Below are 17,832 nucleotides of genomic sequence, written 5' to 3'. Positions count from 1 at the left end.
TTTTTTTTTTATCCTGTATACCAGGCCTCCCCGCCCTCCCAGAAACCCTGCGGTCAAGCAGTCCGACCCGCTCACAACTTCAGCGCCCCCCTTCGTGGAAATGAGGCATCGTAGCCTGCTTGGAGGAGTCCTCCGTGGGTGCCAGTATGCTCGCTGACGGCAGAGGGCCTGAGACTGTGGTCTCGGGGCTGCTCTGTCTTAGCCTAACACAGCTACACGCCTGATCTTCAGGCATTGAGGAATACTCCCTTGGAAGCAGAGTCGTATCAGGGTGAAGTGTCCCAATGTCCCAGAGTCGTCACTTGAGCTCTGCAGCTTTTACTGTCCTGAAGAAGACTCCTCGTCTCTGTGTAGGGCCCTCGCTCATTCGACTTAATGTCGAGTCCCGTTTTGGGCAGTGCTGCGCTATCTAGCGTTCCCTGTCTCGATGACCTGCCGAGATGCTCTTGACCTAGCGGGCTCTGCCGCGCAACAGGGAGGTTTCATGCTGGTATTCAAGCTGGCTGTTGAGGTTATAGCGATGTTGTGTGAGAAGGGGAGCGTAATTCCCCAGCTGCTCTGATACCACCAACAACAGAGGTTTTGGCTGGGGCAAGATGCGGTCGCCTGGACTCCCGTGGTGGTGATCTCTACTTAGTAAAGGGCTACACGAGATGATAACGTGTCTGGGCCCTGGCTCCCTGAGAGCACCATCACTTGGAGAAGCTGTTAATAAATCTGGTTTCCACGGCTGCCAATGTGAGCGAAGACCATGAGGAATTTCCTCAAGCGTCCCGGCTTCAACCACGGGTCAGTCCTGCTTTAAGGCGTGCTGCTTTTTGGCACCGTGAAATCAAGGCTGCAGACTTGGTTCAGGTGCCTCCTCTCTGTGCAGTCGTCTTCTCACGAGAAGAGCAATTGTCACGGCCATCAGGGTCTTGGTGGTGAGGAGCGCAAGCAGGAGGACAAGCCATGAGCTGGATTGGGAAGAAAGGAGGAGAGGAGTGAGCTGACACGGCAGAGGAGGCCGCCAGAAGAGACATTATGACCGACTGTCACGTGGGAGCGCTGCCCGGCTCCTTTACTGTGCAGGGGGGAACGAAGCTGCACCCTGTGTGTGAGACTGAAATCCCATTGTGTGTGTGCAGTAGTTTGCAGCAGGGATCTCTCTCTGCTTGACCTAGGTTACACCACCTCTTTGCACCTTTGCTAGTAATGGAAACGGCTGTATTGCGGTTTACAGGAAGTCAAAGCTCATTTCCCCACGAATAACATCACTTTACCTGATACTGAAGGAGACCTCGCTGTTTTTCTGTGGCTCCCTGTTGTTTCTGGAGTCAGGTGTGGAGGATTTCCAGGCAGGACCGGTGTGTGGAGGAGTAGTTGGGATGTTTTCCGTAGTTAAACCTGCAAATAAAGTCCAAAAGTCGCCCTGTCTGAGCCGCATTATTCCCTGGGTATCCCTTCCCCCACGCTCCATGTTACTCCTGCTCATCATCTGAAAAGTGCCCAAGAAACCATGTTTTGTGTTCGTCCCCAGTGCGGAGATGAAACCATCCGCTCTGTGGCAGAGTGTAAACTTGCTGTCGGGAAGTGAAAAGGCGTCTCTTGTTTTTGATGTTTGTTGGTGACTGTAGTGAAGTTATCTCTCTATACCGGGACAGGCAACAGGCTTCCTTTTTGAGAGAAGGGAGCGTGATGGGCATCCCCTCCTCATGCTCCAGGTCACTCAGGCTAGTGATCTGAACAGATGTCCCTGAAACAGCAAGCTAGTGCGGTTCCACCCAAATCTGATGCTATGCCATACTTCTTTACACCACCTGAGGACTTGGCCCTGGTATGTCTTCCATCATTACCACATGCGCTAGGAATATGGAAGGAGAGACCATAGACTTTCATAATGAGTCCTACCAAGTTTTGCTTCCCCAAGCAATTCCAACGTAGTGTCTAACTGCAGAAAATTATGATTGCCAAGAGCTCATCAGCTCTTGGCCTGAGCTCTGAAACCCCTTCTTTTTGGTTGCTTTCCAATGTGGCATCTGCCTGAGCTCAGCCTCTTCATTAAGTAGAGCATCTTCAGTAACTTATGTGGGTGTGCACTGGAAGGTGGGGTGGGTGAATTGGAGGGGCCCCCACCTCAAAACTGCACCTGATCCCCCAACCCCCAAGAATCAACAGGGAGCATCTGTTGGGTCTGAGCGATCGCTGTAATCGTGGCACTTCCTTGAAGCGCTGTGAGTTACGGTGGGTAGCCGCATGACTGTCTGTGCCTTCAGTGGCTCCCTTGTTCTCTTTTGGCCTTCAGTGGCAGCTCTTAGAAAGCTGTTGGTCTCCTCATGTCAATGCACTTAGAAAAATATATTCTTTATATTTGGGAACTCATTGGAAGTTAGAGCTGTTCTATACATTTCCCATTTTTTCAAGCTCATTTACCCAGTCACATCTGCACTAGGTGTAGTGGAGAAGACTAACTCAGCCGCTACGGAGGTGTTCAGATCTTAAGAAGTTGAGAGCTGGAGGAGAACGTACCCAGTCCGCCTGAAAGGGGAAACAGTTTTTAGTTGTAAGAGTCAAAAAGAGGAGGTGAAGGCTAAACAACAGGAGCAACCATTCGGGAGGTGATGAGGAGTTGATACAAACTGTGTAAGAGAGTGAGCTGGAGGAAGTGGGAAGGGGAAGCCGAAATCTGCCAGCAAGAACGTTTTGTCAACCCTCGCTTACCTTTGGACACAGCCAATTGACCTTCAAGTAGTTGGTAAAGGTGAGGAGGGATATAAAGGGCGCACCACTAGACACCGGAATCATCTGCTTGTAGCTTGTCCAAGGTGATGGTCAGTCCTGTTTTGAGTGTTGTCGTGTATTGTGTTTTTTTCAACCTGGCCTTGATTTTGATATCTCCCATAGCTAAAATAAGTGCTAACCAGGACATGGCACTTATTCTTGCCTGTGTATCGGCACCAGGCTTTCCTTTCTCTGCTGTAGTTCTGCGTGCTGTACAGGCACTGGACGGACACATGCTGCCCCTCCACAGCTTTGTGTTCTTGGACTCCTATGAAAACATCACATATGGTCAGTAGGATCTGACTGTGGTGTTGAGAGAAATTTGCCGTGAGTGATACACGGGTGGGTGGGTGGATGGACGGACAGACAAATTCTTCCCTGGTCTGAATGGACCGGAGTATTCAGTCTGAAGTGCCCTGCAGGCCAACTAAGGAGAAAGCATATAGTCAGTTTGAAGTAATCGAAGGGTGATATCTTTTACTAGGCTCACTGCGGAGTTGGGATGGAGTTGCACAAATATATGAAAGACATCCTTCATCGGGGCCTGTTTTGAAAGAAATCTTAGAAGTAATTTGGGGGGTTGAAGAGAAGAATGAAGAACGGTTACTGAAAAAGCACCAGCAGCCTCTGGGCTGAATCCCTCAGCTCCCTTGTGATCTAGGCCAGGTTCTTGTGTGAGATGAGAAAGAGGGGTCAAAGGTACGTGTACGGTGAGAGACAGCGGGGAAACTGAGGGATGTTAACAGCAAGTGCGGCACATCAGGTGGAAGCTGAGAAGGAAGAAGTGCCATTTAGTTGATAGGAAATGTACTCACGCCGGGAAACCTTCAATTGAATTGTTTTTAGAATATGAACTGTACGATTATGGCCAAAGCATCCGCACATGTAGACTCCTGCGTCCTGCAGCTGGAGCCTCTTTATGGTGATGGTTACAGTTCCCTTGCTGTTGTCATCCTGTATCGTGGTTCTTTCAAGGCTGGCTTCCTTCTGATAACCTCCCAGAGGGGTGTATTGGGTACTGGCTAGCTGATAATATGTTCCACCTCTTAGCTGGTACCAGACTTTCACTGCTTCCCTGTATTGCTGTTGGTTATAGGGACACTGGACAGAGAGGGTCTCTCCCTCCTCTCTGCTCTCCACGGCGTCATACTCTTGGGCTTGAAGTCCTGGAAAACGTGAAGCTGGGTCAACAAAGACTGTGCTGGAGGCAGGGCGGCCTCCCCAGTCCCGGGAGCCTTGCACTCCTGTATTTGATTTGAAAACAGCACAAACAACAGGGCCAGGAGGACCAGAGAGGGCTCAGGATAAGCAGTATTTTCAGTTCATCCCCCAGCTCCCTCAGAAAGGTGACCTCCCACTGTATTTGCTTCCTATGCCCCCTGCACACCTGAGCACTCCCCAGGCTGTAGTCCCATTTCCTGTAAGGATTTGCTGCATCTGCAGTGTCTTGAGTGGGGTGAGTTCCCTGTGCCATCTCTGCCCCTTCCCGTGTCTGTGTTTGTGAGCTGCAAACAAGCTCCTATGTAGCCACTGCAGCTGCATCTGGATCAGTCGATCCAAGTCCCGTCACGTGCTGCAGTCTCATAGAAGCAAAATGTCATGGAAGCATTTTACTGTTCGAACCAACTCAAAGCAAACACCCTCAGATTTCCTGGGCCTCGTTCTGGTCTCATACTAGCATGACATTTTGTAATTTCCATGCATCCTACTGATAGTATTCTTAACTTACCTCCAAGTGAGTAAGAAAGGTGCCCTGAAGTGAACTGGCTATTTCTTTTGCTCTGGCATGGAGATGGCCTTGGTGCCCACAGGCTCTTGTGTCAGTGATTTTTCTTTTTTGTTGTTTTTTAATTTTATTTTTTTTGGGGGGGGTGGGGGACGGTTGTTGTAATATCCAAGTCCTGCCCTTTCCCCTACCACGTTGTCCATATGCTTCATTTATGGTTGCTGGGTGAAGCACTGTCAGTAATTACTAGTTTTCGGGGAGGGATCTCTATGACTGAAGCAAGTTGATTGATGCACACCCTTATTACTCCTGTATAGTACAATGTTTCTGGGCAACCACATCATTGGGATACCCAGTTGTATTTGCCATGGTATACGTAAGGCTTGGTTCAAGTCGCAGGCCCAGCTTGCTAATACCATATCCCGATTGTGGCGGCTGCCACCATTTTCACGCCCAGGATGTAGCACTGCCACACCACTTCCCGCTGGCTAAGGAGAAGGGTTAGGGCCAGGTTTAATTGCAGGAGAAGAAGCCTTGCTCCCCAGGCCTCTGATTGCTGCTGAAATGCCCATCGGAAGAGGCAGGAACAGCAGTAGCAGCCGCCTGCCCCGCGTTGTTTGAGAGGCAGGGAGGAAACTTCCCCTCAAAAAATGCCGCTCTCCTCTGCCACACTCCTGGCCCGTCACACGTGAGTCTGGCACTGAGCTCAGCACCATCAGGCAGTCAGCAGTCATTCACCTACCTGGTGCCAGGACCATCTGCAAAGGCAGCCCCCAGACCCCTCCAATGCCCTAATTTTCCCACCTAGAGAAGTAAACAGCCCCTCCCTACCCACCCTCATCTCTGTCTTCCCCTTGTCCCTTGTGCAACCCCTTCCTCCCTGCCCTGGACTGCTTGGCTTTTGCTGCTGGCTGGGGAATGCTTTCCCCATTTTGTGCAGTTCAGGAGCTGGTCCAGGCATTGCACTGAAAACTCCCAGGCACTGGGAGAGCTTGACCTGGGGGGCAGGATTCCCAGGCGCCCAACGTGGTCCTGATTCGTGCACTTTTCCCTGCGCCTCTGACAAGGGCACAATGGAAGATACCACGCAGATCCCACCTGCCCCTGATAACCCACAAGGCATCAAATCCCCTCTCCTCTTACCTGAGATGCAGAAGGCCAACCACAGCAGCAGGGATAGGGGTCTCCACTCCATGCCTGCCTTCAAGCCCAGAAAAGCCTCATCTCTGCAGCGCAGAGTAGAGTTGTGTTTTGTTTCTTATGGGAAGTGGCAGGAGATTGGTCTTGTTACGGAAATCCATCAGCACGTTTTGCAACGAGGCTCGTCTACAAATAGTTAAATTGTGCATTTTGAGGAAGTGGCTGGTATCAGCAGAGCTCAGCCAGTCTGCAGGCAAGGGGCCTTTTGCTGAGCGCTTCTCGTGCTGTCCCTGAGGAACGTTGTGCCAAGGGTATCCATTTCGTTCGGTATGTGGAGTGATGGAGGCGAAGGACTGGCATCTCGGGCGCTGAGCTTCCTTGGGTGGGAAGGGGGAGACTTTGTAGGTCATGCCTTTTCCATACTTGGGGAAACTCCTCTCTCATTATGGGTGTATTTCCCTCCTAGAAGCACCTGTGATGCTGCTAACCGTGCAGTAACGGGCGTAGAAATTGCTGCTGCTGTCTCGCTTCCTTTTGAGAAGTAAAGAACTTTGGATTAAATGACTGTACTCCACTGCCGGCTATTAGGTCCTTTCACCAGCGGTGCACCTTCTCCTTGGACCTCTTTCTCTTGGGATCCAGGTCTCCTCTATAAGAAGCTGTAGAGATTTGTTCAAGGCAGGTCTTCTCTTTGCTTGGTTCTGTTTGTGCCTTTGGCCCGTGGAAGAGGCCACCCCGAGTTCCTCTGCAGGTGCAGAGAGATCAGGCGTGGTGTTTTGGCATGTATGCATGCAGAAGGTTACTGACTTGATCCCAGCTCCTTGGTCTTGTTGGGGAGGGCTAATACCGAGAGTCTCTAGTGCCTTTACCCCGTGCTGCTTTGGGCCTGGCATAAGGATGTCTCCCTGGGCATTAGTCAAGGAGAAGAAAAAGAAGCCCTTTGATCTGCAGTGTCAGCACAGATAGTAGCCGTGGCATCTGCCCTTCTCCTGGCCACAGCTGGCCTGACTTGTAAGTAACCCCCCTGGACCGAGACCTTATAACCCCATTTCTCACACGCCTTTGAACGGTGTGGTAGCTGGTTCTGCCCTCCTAACTTGTACAATGAGCTGGATTCTTGCCCCGTTCACACTTGTGCGAAAATCATCTGCGTCCAGGGGTGTTTCTCTACATCGCACCGGCCCCCACTGGCTCAGTGCCTCTGTCCCTAGCGAGGCCAGCGCAAGTTGCGCAGTGTTTCCCTGCTTCCTGCGCTGGGGCAGCCTCTTGTCTCCTTGCTACGCTGCGCTTTTCTGAGGAAAACTTCGACTTCGCTTTCAGTTCTGCACGTCTACAGGTTTTGTCGTCTCAAGCAAGAGGACCTGCTCTGAACCACAGACTTCAGCTGAGCATCTCTGCCCCTTTCAGTGATCCAGAGATGGTGGGAGGCAGAGAGACGCCTGCTGGGTTGCTGGTTCTTTGTCTCGGGGGAGATGATCCCTGTTGTGCCTGCATGGATTGACTGGCCATGTGGGAGGCTCTTGGTTTCAGATGCAAAGGACACCACGTTGAATCAAAACGAGCTCATTAGGGGAGTTATTAGCCCCACAGTAAATGGAAAGGGGCGGGGGTGGACCTTCACTGAGCATGGGCCTGCAGCCTGGCCCCACTCAGTGCTAAAATAATTAGTAATAAGCAAGTGATAGAAAATAGGGGGTAATCACAATATCTATATTGAACAACAAGAACAATAACCACAGGTAAATGAGAAAGCAAGAGGCAGTACCACTAGCACCCCCAGTACTACTATCAGACACGGGGAGGAAATCCCACAGCTCCTCAGCTCTCACGTGCCTGATCAGTGTAGCATTAAGTGCCGACGGGCGTTCACCTTGCACAAACTCGCTCTCTTGGCACTGCTCTCACACTGGACCCTGTTGTCCTCTGCTCTCCCAGGCCCTCCGGCACAATGCTCCAGAGCGCTTTGCACCTCTCCTCTGGTACAAGCTTCATACGCAAGCTTCTCGCCAGCATGGGAGTTCGGCCGCTCCGAGCCCTCACTCTCCGTGCGTACGCGCCGTCCAATGGACCACGGTCCGAACTCACGAACGGCACAACCGCACAGCAGCTAACAAGCACCTGCCTCTTCCCACCTCTCTCGCAAGCAATAACACGCACACAGAGAGGTCTGGCCGCCCCGCATCCACTCTCGCACCTCAACTCGGCCTTCTCACAATCTCAACTTCACACTCGACTCTCCACACTGAGACTCGCACCTCTGGTGCGAGCTCCTCTTGTAACACTGACATCTGTCAGTTGTTCTCCCACCAATCAGATGGCACTCATCACTCTCAGCAAAAAAGCATCCGCCTCTTCTCACAAGGTGGTTGCCACCACGTTTACACCGTCTTGGCTGTTGTTGGCCATTCTGATAAGCCCCATCCGTAAGTGGGTCGTTTCTCAGCATAGGTCAAAAGTTTCCCCAAGTTGGAACTGTGCAGCCCCTGCCAGGGGATGCTGTGACTTGGTTCGCTCTTCAACACCCAGAATCCTTTTCCCCAACCTGCAGTTTAGCCTGCACTTGGCTGGGGGTGCAGGTGACCGTTACGCATTGTTGGAGGTTTGCACAGAGAAAACTTTGCTGAGGAGCAAACTCTGGCTGTGTCAGATGGACGTGACCATGTGTGATCCATCCAGCGCTGACCAGAGTCCTTGGTGCTGGCCTGTCTTGGGTCACGTAGAAGAACACAGTAGGTGACCTTTGAGATCCCTGTCAGCTGTGATTGTCTATCTGTAAATCCCACAGAAAAGCTAAAAAGAGGAAGAGAACCTGTCCCAGCCCGGAGGTGCAAGGGCATTTGCTTTCCCTTTAAAGAGAATAAGCAGCTGAGGTTAGCTCATCTTGCTGCTAGTTGTGTCATGGGATTTATATATAACCATATGTGGAAGGGTGCTTTTCGTGGTCTCCATCTGCAACTAAGAAGAACTTCTTTGTCGTCTTACAGGTTCTTCTGTTGGCACTGGAGTCATGACCCAGATAGCTTGTTCTGGGTGGATCCAAACCCTCAGACGGACCGTGAAGTCTCCATTCGGTAATAAGTGAATGTTACTGAAATGCAGTGATAGCAAGTAAGAATAATGCAAACATTTCTATATCGACCAGTCCTAGAGTCACAGAATCAAGGTACGTTGGCCAGTACGCGAGCGGCACCCTGCGGTTCTTTCTCGAATGTCAGATGTCAGCAGCCTGGAAGTCGAAAGCCGAGTGCGTCCCCCCTCCCCCACAGTGGGGTGGATGAGATGTGGTGGTGGTGTGTCCTCTGTCCATGGTGGCCTCGGGTTTCCCTGCGGGGGACCCCTTGCTGCTCTGAAATCCCTCCTGTATTCTTCTCCCCTCTGATGACTCTTAATTCCCAGGTATTGTTGACTGGTTTCCCTGTGGTCATCATACTGTCCGTGTTCTGCCCTGTCAGGATATTCCTTTGTTTCACAAACCCATCACATGCACACATCCTTATTTGGTTGTATACCAGTTTCTAATTTGGTCCATTTACCAAAACCGGAAATCCTATGGGCTCTGCAGTTTGGCGCTGTGACCTGCACAGTCCCTTATCTCTGTTTGGGTAACGTGTTCATGACTGAAGTGTGATAATGCTGGCATGAACTGCAGTTTCTGGTTTTTGGGGTGGTATTTTTTTTTTTTTTTTTTTTTTTTTTTTGGACCTTCCACTGTAGTGTGGGGTCTGGTCCTTGTTTTAGTACTGTGTGAGTACATATTACCTAACTGTTTCCTGCCGTTCTAGTGGCAGGATACTGGAAGCTCCCTCACCTTCCCTCTTTTTACCAATGGCAGGTCACAGAGTGTCCTTGGTGTTTCAGATTGTGTTCCTTGTAGATATGTGTGAGGATTTGAATTGGTGGTTTAGTAGATTCCTTGGGTACGTGTTTCTTGACCTGGATTGTCTAGGAGGCTCCTTGCAATCCTGTGTTGTTCATGTTATTCCCTTCCTCAGGGCTTCTATGTGTTGTTCTCAAATTGTGCTATACCCAGTAGCCAAGTCCCACAGCACCCGTTTTGCAGGGAAGGCGTGATCCCGCCATTTCGGGGAGGGAAACAGAAAAAAGGAGTATTTAGATTTATTGATGTTTATTGGCAGTTAAGCAGAGCGGTCACAATCAACACAACTATGTTCTGTGAATAAAAGCTCTTCTGCAGGCTGCCCAGGAGAGGGCTTCCCCTTGCTAGGGATGTGCAACAGCATGCGTTTGGGGAGGGATGTAGTGGCCTGGCCTGTCTGGCACAGGGTAGGAAGTGGTACGTTACTTCCCCCGTGGCAAGGAACTGCTCCATTATCAGGTACGGAGTCGCTTTAAAAGCTTAGCCAAGATCCCCCAGGCTGTTACTGATCAGAGATCCTGGTTAATGGGTCAAATAATTTGCTGTCCCTTCTCAATGCCATTAAGCATGAAGCCTGGTGTACGCAGCATAGAAAGGCCCCTGACTCTTCTGAGATGAAGTCTTGGATCCAGTGTGTAGGACAGGCACCAAACAAGGGGATCTGCCAGCTTGAGTCTGGAAAGCCTCAAGATACGTTCCCTTTGGGTCATCTCTAGTGCTGCTTTCTGCTGTTGTGTTGCCTTGCCACGAATGGATTAGAGGTCTCTGGCAAGAGTCTCTTCTGTAATGGGCTGCATGTGCTGTGGCCTAAAAGGAGGGAACTAGGATGACTCTTTCTGTAACTGGTACAAAAGTTTTTGTTGAAGAGGTTTGGCTTTTCAAAGGAGGTCACACAAGGCATCGTAGCCTTCTTAGAGGAGTCCTGAGTGGATCCCAGCATGCATGCTCCGAGCAGAGGGGCTGGGGATAGGTTACGGCATGCTCCCAGTCCTGCTCTAAGGCAGCTACAAGCCTGGTTTTCAGGAATTGGGGTATACCCCCTTAGAAGCAAAGTCTTATCAGGTGAAGTGTGCAGAAATTCCCAAACCCTTAGCAAACTCCTTTAACTTTTTAGTCTTCTAGTGAACCTTGCCCCTCAGCTCTCTACAGCCCTTGCTCCTTTGATTTCCACCTAGAATCCCCTTCTGGCCAGCGCTGAGATACCTAGCATTTCCTGCTATGAAAACTGATGAGATACTCTTGGCCTGGTGGACTTTGTGACACAATGGGAGAGGGGTTTCATGCTGAAATCCAAGTTGGCTGCCCAGGTTATATCAATGTTGCCCGAGAAGCGCGTTGTAATTCCCCAGCTGCTCCGGTGTGATCCACGATAGACGTTTCAGTTGGGCCAAGGTGCAGTCACCTGGACTCCTGCGGGGATTAACTCTGCTCAGTAAAGGGCTATACGAGATGATAACATGTCTGGGTCCCGGCTACATGAAAAAGCAGCTTCTCTGGCAGAAACTACTAGTTAAATCTGGATTTCACGGCTGCCAGCATTAGCACAGAGCGTGAGGAATTTCCTCAAGCATCCCAGCTTCAGCCAAGGGTCAGTTCAGCTTTAAGGCATGCTGCTCTGTGGCACCATGAAATCAAGGCTTCCGACTTGTTCAGGTGCCCCCTCTCTGTGCCGTCGTCTTCGCATGAGAAGAGCAGTTGTCACGGCCATCAGGGTCTTGGTGGTCAGGAGCCCAAGCAGGAGGATAGGCCATGAGCTGGACTGGAAGGAGAGGAGGAGTGAGCTGACAAGGAAGAGGAGGCCGCCAGAAGAGACATTATGACCGACTGTCACGTGGGAGCGCTGCCCGGCTCCTTTACTGTCTGGGAGAGACTGAAGCTGCCCTGGGCGTGAGATCGAAATCCCATTGTGTGTGTGCAGTAGTTTGCAGCAGGGATCTCTCTCTGCTTGACCTAGGTTATGACACCGCTCGTCTCCTTTGGTACCAATGGAAATCCCTGTACTACTAAAGCTCATTCCTCGGGAAAAACAACTGAGTTTACCTGACACTGAAGGAGACCTCGCTGGTGCTCTGTAGTTCCCTGGTCTTGCTGGAGCCAGGTATGGAGAAGTTCAAGGCAGGAGCCGTGTGTAGAGTTGTTAAGACATTTTCTGTAGTCAAACCTGCAAATAAAGCCCAGTGAGCTTCAATAGTCACTAGGGCTCTGCGAAATTTCGCCACCAGTTTTGTTTCCACGCTGTTTCAACCTGTTTTGTGGTCGAAACAGCAAATTTGAAACTAAACAGATATGGTTGAAACAGCCTTGGTACAATATGAGGCAAGCTGAAATGTTTCACCATTTTGCCCATGGGGGAAAGTTGAAACAGCCTATAACTTTGTCATTTCTGGCCAGATTTGGATAAAGCTTGCAGAAATGGTAGCCTCCTTGGAGGGAATAAAGCAGGTGATTTTTATTTTGGACAGTTGCTGTAATATCCAGGACCTGCCCTTTCCACAAGTCCATATGCTTCATTTATGGTGGTAGGGGAAAGCGCTGTCAATAATTACTACTTTCGGGGGAGGGATGTCCACGACAGAAGGAAGTAGATGCACACAGTCTGTCCCCTTATTAGTCCTGTGTGGTACAATATTTCTCAGCAACTAACCCAGAGGGGGGTGCCCAGTGATATTTGCTTTGGTGTACGTAGGACCTGGTTTAAATTGCCCAGCTCACTAATAGCATGGCGCGATCATGGCAGGGGCCACCATTCTCACGCCTAGATTGGGGTGCTTCCCATTCCCCCGATTGCCCCTTTCCCTGCCCCTCAGCCAGGGTTAATTGTAGCAGCGGAGGCCTTGCTCCCAAGCTCTTTGATAGCTGCTGAAATGCCCGTGGCCCCCTGCTGCACTGAAAGAGGGGGAATAGCAGCAGCAGCTACCTGCCCCCTTTTTTGTGAGGGGCATTTTGAAAACTGCCACTCTGTTTAGCCGGGCTCCCAGCCCATCGGCAATGAGCCTGGCACTAAGCTCAGGGTCAGCCAGTTAGCAGCCCCTTGCCTACCGGTGCCCCCAACCCCCTGCAGCCCAGATTTCCCACCTAGAGAAGTAAACAGCCCCTCCTCTACCCACCCCCAAGCTCTCTCCTTTTGTCCCTTTTGCAAGCCCTTCCCGTCTGCCTTGGGCTGCTCAGCTTTTGCTGCTGGCTGGGGAATGCTTTCCCCATTTTGTGCAGTTCAGGGGCTGGTCCAGGCATTGCAGTGAAAACTCCCGGGGACTGGAAGGGCTTGACCCGGGGGCAGGATTTCCAGGCGCCCAACGTGGTTCTGATTCCTACGCTTCTCCCTGCACCTCTGATGAGGGGAAAACAGAAAATACCACGCAGATCCCTCCTGTCTCTCATAACCCACAAGGCACATATCCCCTCTCTACTTACCTGAGATGCAGAGGCCCAGCCACAGCAGCAGGGATAGGGGTCTCCACTCCATGTCTGCCTTCAAGCCTAGAGCGGGTTCATCTCTGCAGCGCAAAATCGAGTTTTGCTTTATTTCTTATACGAAGTGGCTAGAGGTTTCTCTTGGTACGGAAATCCATCGCCTCTTTTTGCAATGAGGCTCGTCTACAAATAGCTAAATGGTGCGTTTGGGGAAGTGGCTGGTATCAGCAGACCTTAGCCACTCCAGAGGCGAGGGGCCTGTTGCTGACCGCCCTGGGTGTTGTCATTGTACTTGGGATACACATTCAGTTCAGCACATGAAGTGATGGAGGGGTAAAGGCTAGCAGCTCCGGCTCTGAGCTTCCTTGGGTGGGAAGGGGGAGAATTTTTGGTTCATGCCATTTCCACACTGAAAGAGGGAGCTCCTCTTTCATAAGGAGCGACTTTCCCTCCTAGAACCACCTCTGATGCTGCTCGCTGTGTAGTGACAGCAGAAATTGCTGTTGCTGCTCTCCCTTTTCCTTTTTAAAAGTGAAGAAGTTTGGATTAAATGATTGGACTCCACAGCCAGCTATCGGGTGCATTCACCAGCAGCGCAGCTTCTCCGTGGACCTCTTTCTGCTGGGATCCAGGTCCCCTCTATAATAAGCCGTAGAGATTTGGTCGAGGCAGGTCTTCTGCTTCCTTGGTTCTGTTTGTGCTCTTGGCCCGTGGAAGAGGCCACCCCGAGTTCCTCTGCAGGTGCAGAGAGATCTGCTAGGGCCACTGCCTTCATCCCATCTGCTTGGTGGGGGAGGGCTGGTGCTGAGGGTCTCTAGCGCCTTTCTACTCCTTGCTGCTCTGGGCACGTCTAGGAGGACCTTTCTCCTTAAGCAACAGGACCTGCTGTGAACCACAGACTTAGCTCAACATCTCTACCACTTTCAGTGATCCAGAGATGATGGGAGGCAGAGAGACGCCGGCTGCGTTGCTGGTTCTTTTTCCTCAGAGGGGATAATCCCCCTACTAAATTTGCAAGGATTGGCCAGCCATGTGGGAGGCTCTTGGTTTTGGATGCTCTGGATATCTGAAGCCCTCATTCCCCACCTAGAGTCAGGGATACAGTTTAGCCTGTGCTTGCCGGGGAGCGCAGGTGACCTGCGCGCGGTGTCTTGTGCTGGGGGTTTGCACGGAGCCAACTTCTCTGAGGAGCAAACTCTGGCTGTGTCAGACGGACGTGACCACGTGTGATCCAGCCAGTGCTGACCCAGAGTCCTTGTTGCTGGCCAGTCTTGGGCCACATATGTGCCGAGGAGCAGATTAGATGACCTTTGAGGTCTCTGTCTACTGTGATTTGTATATCTGTAAACGCCACAGGAAAGCTGTAAAGGGGAAGAGTACCTGCCCCAGCCCAGAGAATGAGGGGCATTTGCTTTCCCTTCGAAGAGAATAAGCAGCTGGGGCTAGCAGGTAGCTCATCTCGCTGCTAGTTTAGTCATGGGATTTTTACATACCCAGGAGTGGAAAAGTTGCTCTTTCCAGTGGAGGGCATTGGATAATCCCATGCTTCAGAGCTTTTTCTGATCCCCACCTGGAACCAAGACGGACCTTTTTTTGTCCCGGGTTCTTGTATCTTCTGAGCTTTTCTTCTTGCTTTTATATTTAGTTTGGATTTTGGCTTGGGGGCATGTTGTTCTGCAAATGCCTGCCCCCACCCCCCTTCCACCCAGGAATTGGGACAGTGACCACAGTTAAACTGGGGAGCTGTTGACTGAGGCGTGCCAATGGTTCGGTTGGCAGTGGGAACCCGGAGGTTTCTGCTTAGAGGCTCTGGCTCTTGCGCTCAGTCAAACTCATCACGGCCTGTCAGGTCAGAAACAGATGTTTCCTCCATGTCACACTGGCAGGGCCTGCGACGTCTTTCTGCTCGAGTGTGGGGTCTTGTCCTTTTCCTAGTATCGTCTGAGCACATATTACCTAACTGCTTCCCTGCCATGGCATTGGCGGCTCCCTCATCTTCCCTCCTCTTACTAATGGCAGGGCACAGGGTGTTCTTGGTGTTTCAGACTTTGTTCCTCATAAACGTGTGTGAGGGTTTGACATGGTGGTTAAGTAGGTTCCTTGGTTGCTGGCAAACAACAGGGGCCTGACCTCGGTTGTCCAGGAGGCTCCTTGCAATGCTGTGTTCCTGCATGGTTCGCAGTATTCCCTTCTCCAGGGCTTCTATGTGTTGTTCTCAAATTGTGCTATACCCAGTGAGCCAAGTCCCACAGCACCCATTTTGCAGGGAGGGCGTGATCCAGATGTTCCCAGGGTGGGAAATAGAAAAAAAGAGTATTCAGATTGATTGAGGTTTATTTGCAGCTAGGCAGCGTGCTCACAATCAACACAACAATAACAGCTCTTCTGCAGGCTGCCCAGGAGAGGGCTTCCCCTTGCTAGGGATGCGCGTTGGGAGAGATGTAGTGGCCTGGCCCGTCCGGCACAGGGCGGGAAGTGGTACATTACTTCCCCCGTGGCAAGGAACCGCGCCGTTATCAGGTATGGAGTTGCTGATAGAGCTTAGCCAAGATGCCCAAGGCTGTCACTGAAAGGAGATCCTGGTTAATAAGCCAGATAGTTTACCCTGTCCCTTCTCAGCACCATTAAGCATGATTCTTGGTGTGTGCAGGATAGAAAGGGCCCCGTCTCTCCTGAGATGCAGGCTTGCATCCAGCGTGTAGACTAGGCACCAGGATCTGCCACCTTGAGTCCGGAAAGCCCTAAGATACGGGTTTGCTCTAGTGCTGCTGTCTGCTGTTGTGCTGCCTTGCAATGAATGGAGGAGAGCTTTCTGGCAAGACTCGCATCTGTAATGGGCTGCATGTGCTGTGGCCCAAAAAGGAAAGGATTGGGCTGACTGTTTCTGCAACTGGAACAAAAAAAAATAATATTTGAAGCCGTGTGGTTTGCCCATCCCCTCAAAGGAGATGACATGAGGCATCGTAGCCTTGGAGGAGTCCTGAGAGGATGCCAGCATGCATGCTCTGAAAAGGAGGACTGGGAATAGGTAAAGACATGCTCTCAGGCCTGCTCGAAGGCAGCTCCAAGCCTGGTTTCTTGGAATACCCCTTGGAAGCAGAATCGTATCGGGACGAAGCATGCAAAACTCGATGGGAGAGGGGTTTCATCCTGGAATCCAAGTTGGCTGCCAAGGTTATATCAATGTTGCCTGAGAAGGGAATTGTAATTCCCCAGCTGAGCTGGTGCCACCCACAATAAAAATTTTAATTAGACCAATTAATTAGTTCCCTGTTCTTGCTGGAGCCCGGTATGGAGAAGTTCAAGGCAGGAGCCGTGTATAGGGTTGTTAAGACATTTTCTGTTATTAAACCTGCAAATAAAGCCCAATTAGTTCCAATAGTCGCCCTGTCTGAGACGCACGAAAGCAAGCTGGGTATCCCCCTACTTCATGCTCCACGTTACTGCTGCTCGTCATCTGAGCAGGTGTCTGAGAAACCGCGTTTTGCATTTTTCCCCAGTGAGGAAATACAACCCTCCGTCCGCTTCCTGGCAGTGTGAACTTGCTGTCAGGAAGGGAAGAGAAACCTCTCGTGTTTGTGATATGTGTTGGCGACTGCAGCAAAGTTATCTCTAGATGCTGAGAGATGCAACAGGCATCCCTTTTGAGAGACAAGAGAGCAAGATGGGCATAGGTCACTCAGGCCAGTGATCTGAACAGATGCTCCTGAAACGAGTGCTTTGGGCTTCCCATAAAGTGATGGGACCACCAGCTTCTGTGGGGAGAATTAAGATTGCTTTCAGGAAATGAAGTGAACCCTCTTCAATTGTTACACCTCTCTGTGGCTGCAGGGAACCTGGATGTAGAGACTGGGAGACAGTGGAAGACTGTTACTTCCTGAAGCTCCTGATCTCTGCTACACAAGGTTTGTAAAATCCTATTCAAGAACTAGCTAGTGCAGCTCCACCAAAATCTGGTGCTCTGCCAGACTACTTTACACTAGCTGAGGACTTGTCCCTGAAGTGTTTTCCATTTTCAGCGCAACTCTAAGGGCTGCTCTCGAATGCACATCTTTTCACATAACACGAGGCATTAAAGAAAACCCTTGGGGAATCGTCTTCATGGGATGATAGGGAGGAGCCGGCGGTTAGCATCACTTGTGGGGTGTCCCCATCAGCAATGAGAAATTTCTCAGCAGAGTGGTCTAAGTAAGCAAAGCGGCTGTCTGGATATCCCTGCCGGTAGCGTAGGACACGGAGTAAGCGATCCATTGTGTGCGTTGTCGCTTACAGACGTAATGGCTCCCTTGTTCCCTTTTGGCTTTTACCAATCCACTGTACCCTGCTGCACAGCTCTGTTGCCATCTTCAGTGGCAGATTGTAGAAAGATGCTGGTCTCCTCATGTCAACACACTTATTCTGCCCAACTTAGAAAAAATATTCTTTGTATTTGGGTTATCCCTGGAAATAAGAGCTGTTCTAAATATTTCTCCAGAACTTGTCATGTTTCTTTCAGTCCCATGCATTAGGTCATATCTGTACTGGCGGTAGTGGAGAAGAGGAATTCAGCTGCTGTGGAGGTGATAGTAAGAAGCTGAGGGTTGGGGAAGAACGTACCCGGTACACATGAAAGAGGGAAATAGCTCCTGGTGTGATCCAGAAAGAGGGGCTAAAGGTTAAAGAGCAGGGGCAGATAGTCAGTCAGGAGTTCCTGAGGCTGTGCTCCAAACTTGGCAGCAGAGAGAGCTGCCAAGATTGGGAAGGGGAAACCAAAATGTGCCAACAAGAATACTGACAAATGCTCACCCCTGAAAACAGCCCGATGAACTTCAACTAGCCGGTAAAAGCGAGGAGGGTCATAAAACGCACACCAGCAGACGCCAGAATCATCTGCTTGCAGCTTCTCTGCAATGATGGTCACAGTCCTCTTTCGAGTGTC

The 17,832-nt window shown here is 50.8% G+C and overlaps 1 protein-coding gene and 1 long non-coding RNA gene across 3 annotated transcripts; both read right to left on the bottom strand.

Moving 5' to 3' along the window:
- Window positions 1–11: 11 nt before the first annotated feature.
- Window positions 12–17,738, bottom strand: LOC109317791. Its single transcript, XR_002103118.1, has 3 exons — window positions 17,700–17,738; window positions 1,263–1,386; window positions 12–956 (listed from the first exon to the last, which is right to left on the bottom strand). It is a non-coding gene; the product is annotated as an uncharacterized LOC109317791 (long non-coding RNA).
- On the bottom strand, window positions 3,317–12,978 carry LOC109317790 (CMRF35-like molecule 9). 2 transcript variants are annotated; one of them, XM_019546673.1, is made up of 2 exons: window positions 12,915–12,978; window positions 3,317–3,926 (listed from the first exon to the last, which is right to left on the bottom strand). In XM_019546673.1, exons 1-2 carry the CDS (start codon window positions 12,964–12,966, stop codon window positions 3,520–3,522), a joined length of 459 nt encoding a protein of 152 aa, XP_019402218.1. In that variant the 5' UTR covers window positions 12,967–12,978; the 3' UTR covers window positions 3,317–3,519. The 2 variants fall into 2 exon arrangements, with proteins under 2 accessions (XP_019402218.1, XP_019402219.1); XM_019546674.1 differs by lacking the exon at window positions 12,915–12,978 and adding an exon at window positions 5,630–5,726.
- Window positions 17,739–17,832: the final 94 nt, after the last annotated feature.

This window comes from Crocodylus porosus, unplaced genomic scaffold, assembly GCF_001723895.1.
Source record: "Crocodylus porosus isolate Cpor-Errol unplaced genomic scaffold, CroPor_comp1, whole genome shotgun sequence".
NCBI lineage: Eukaryota > Metazoa > Chordata > Crocodylia > Crocodylidae > Crocodylus > Crocodylus porosus.
Note: the sequence above shows the minus strand (reverse complement) of the source record. Positions and strands in the feature narration are given on the sequence as shown.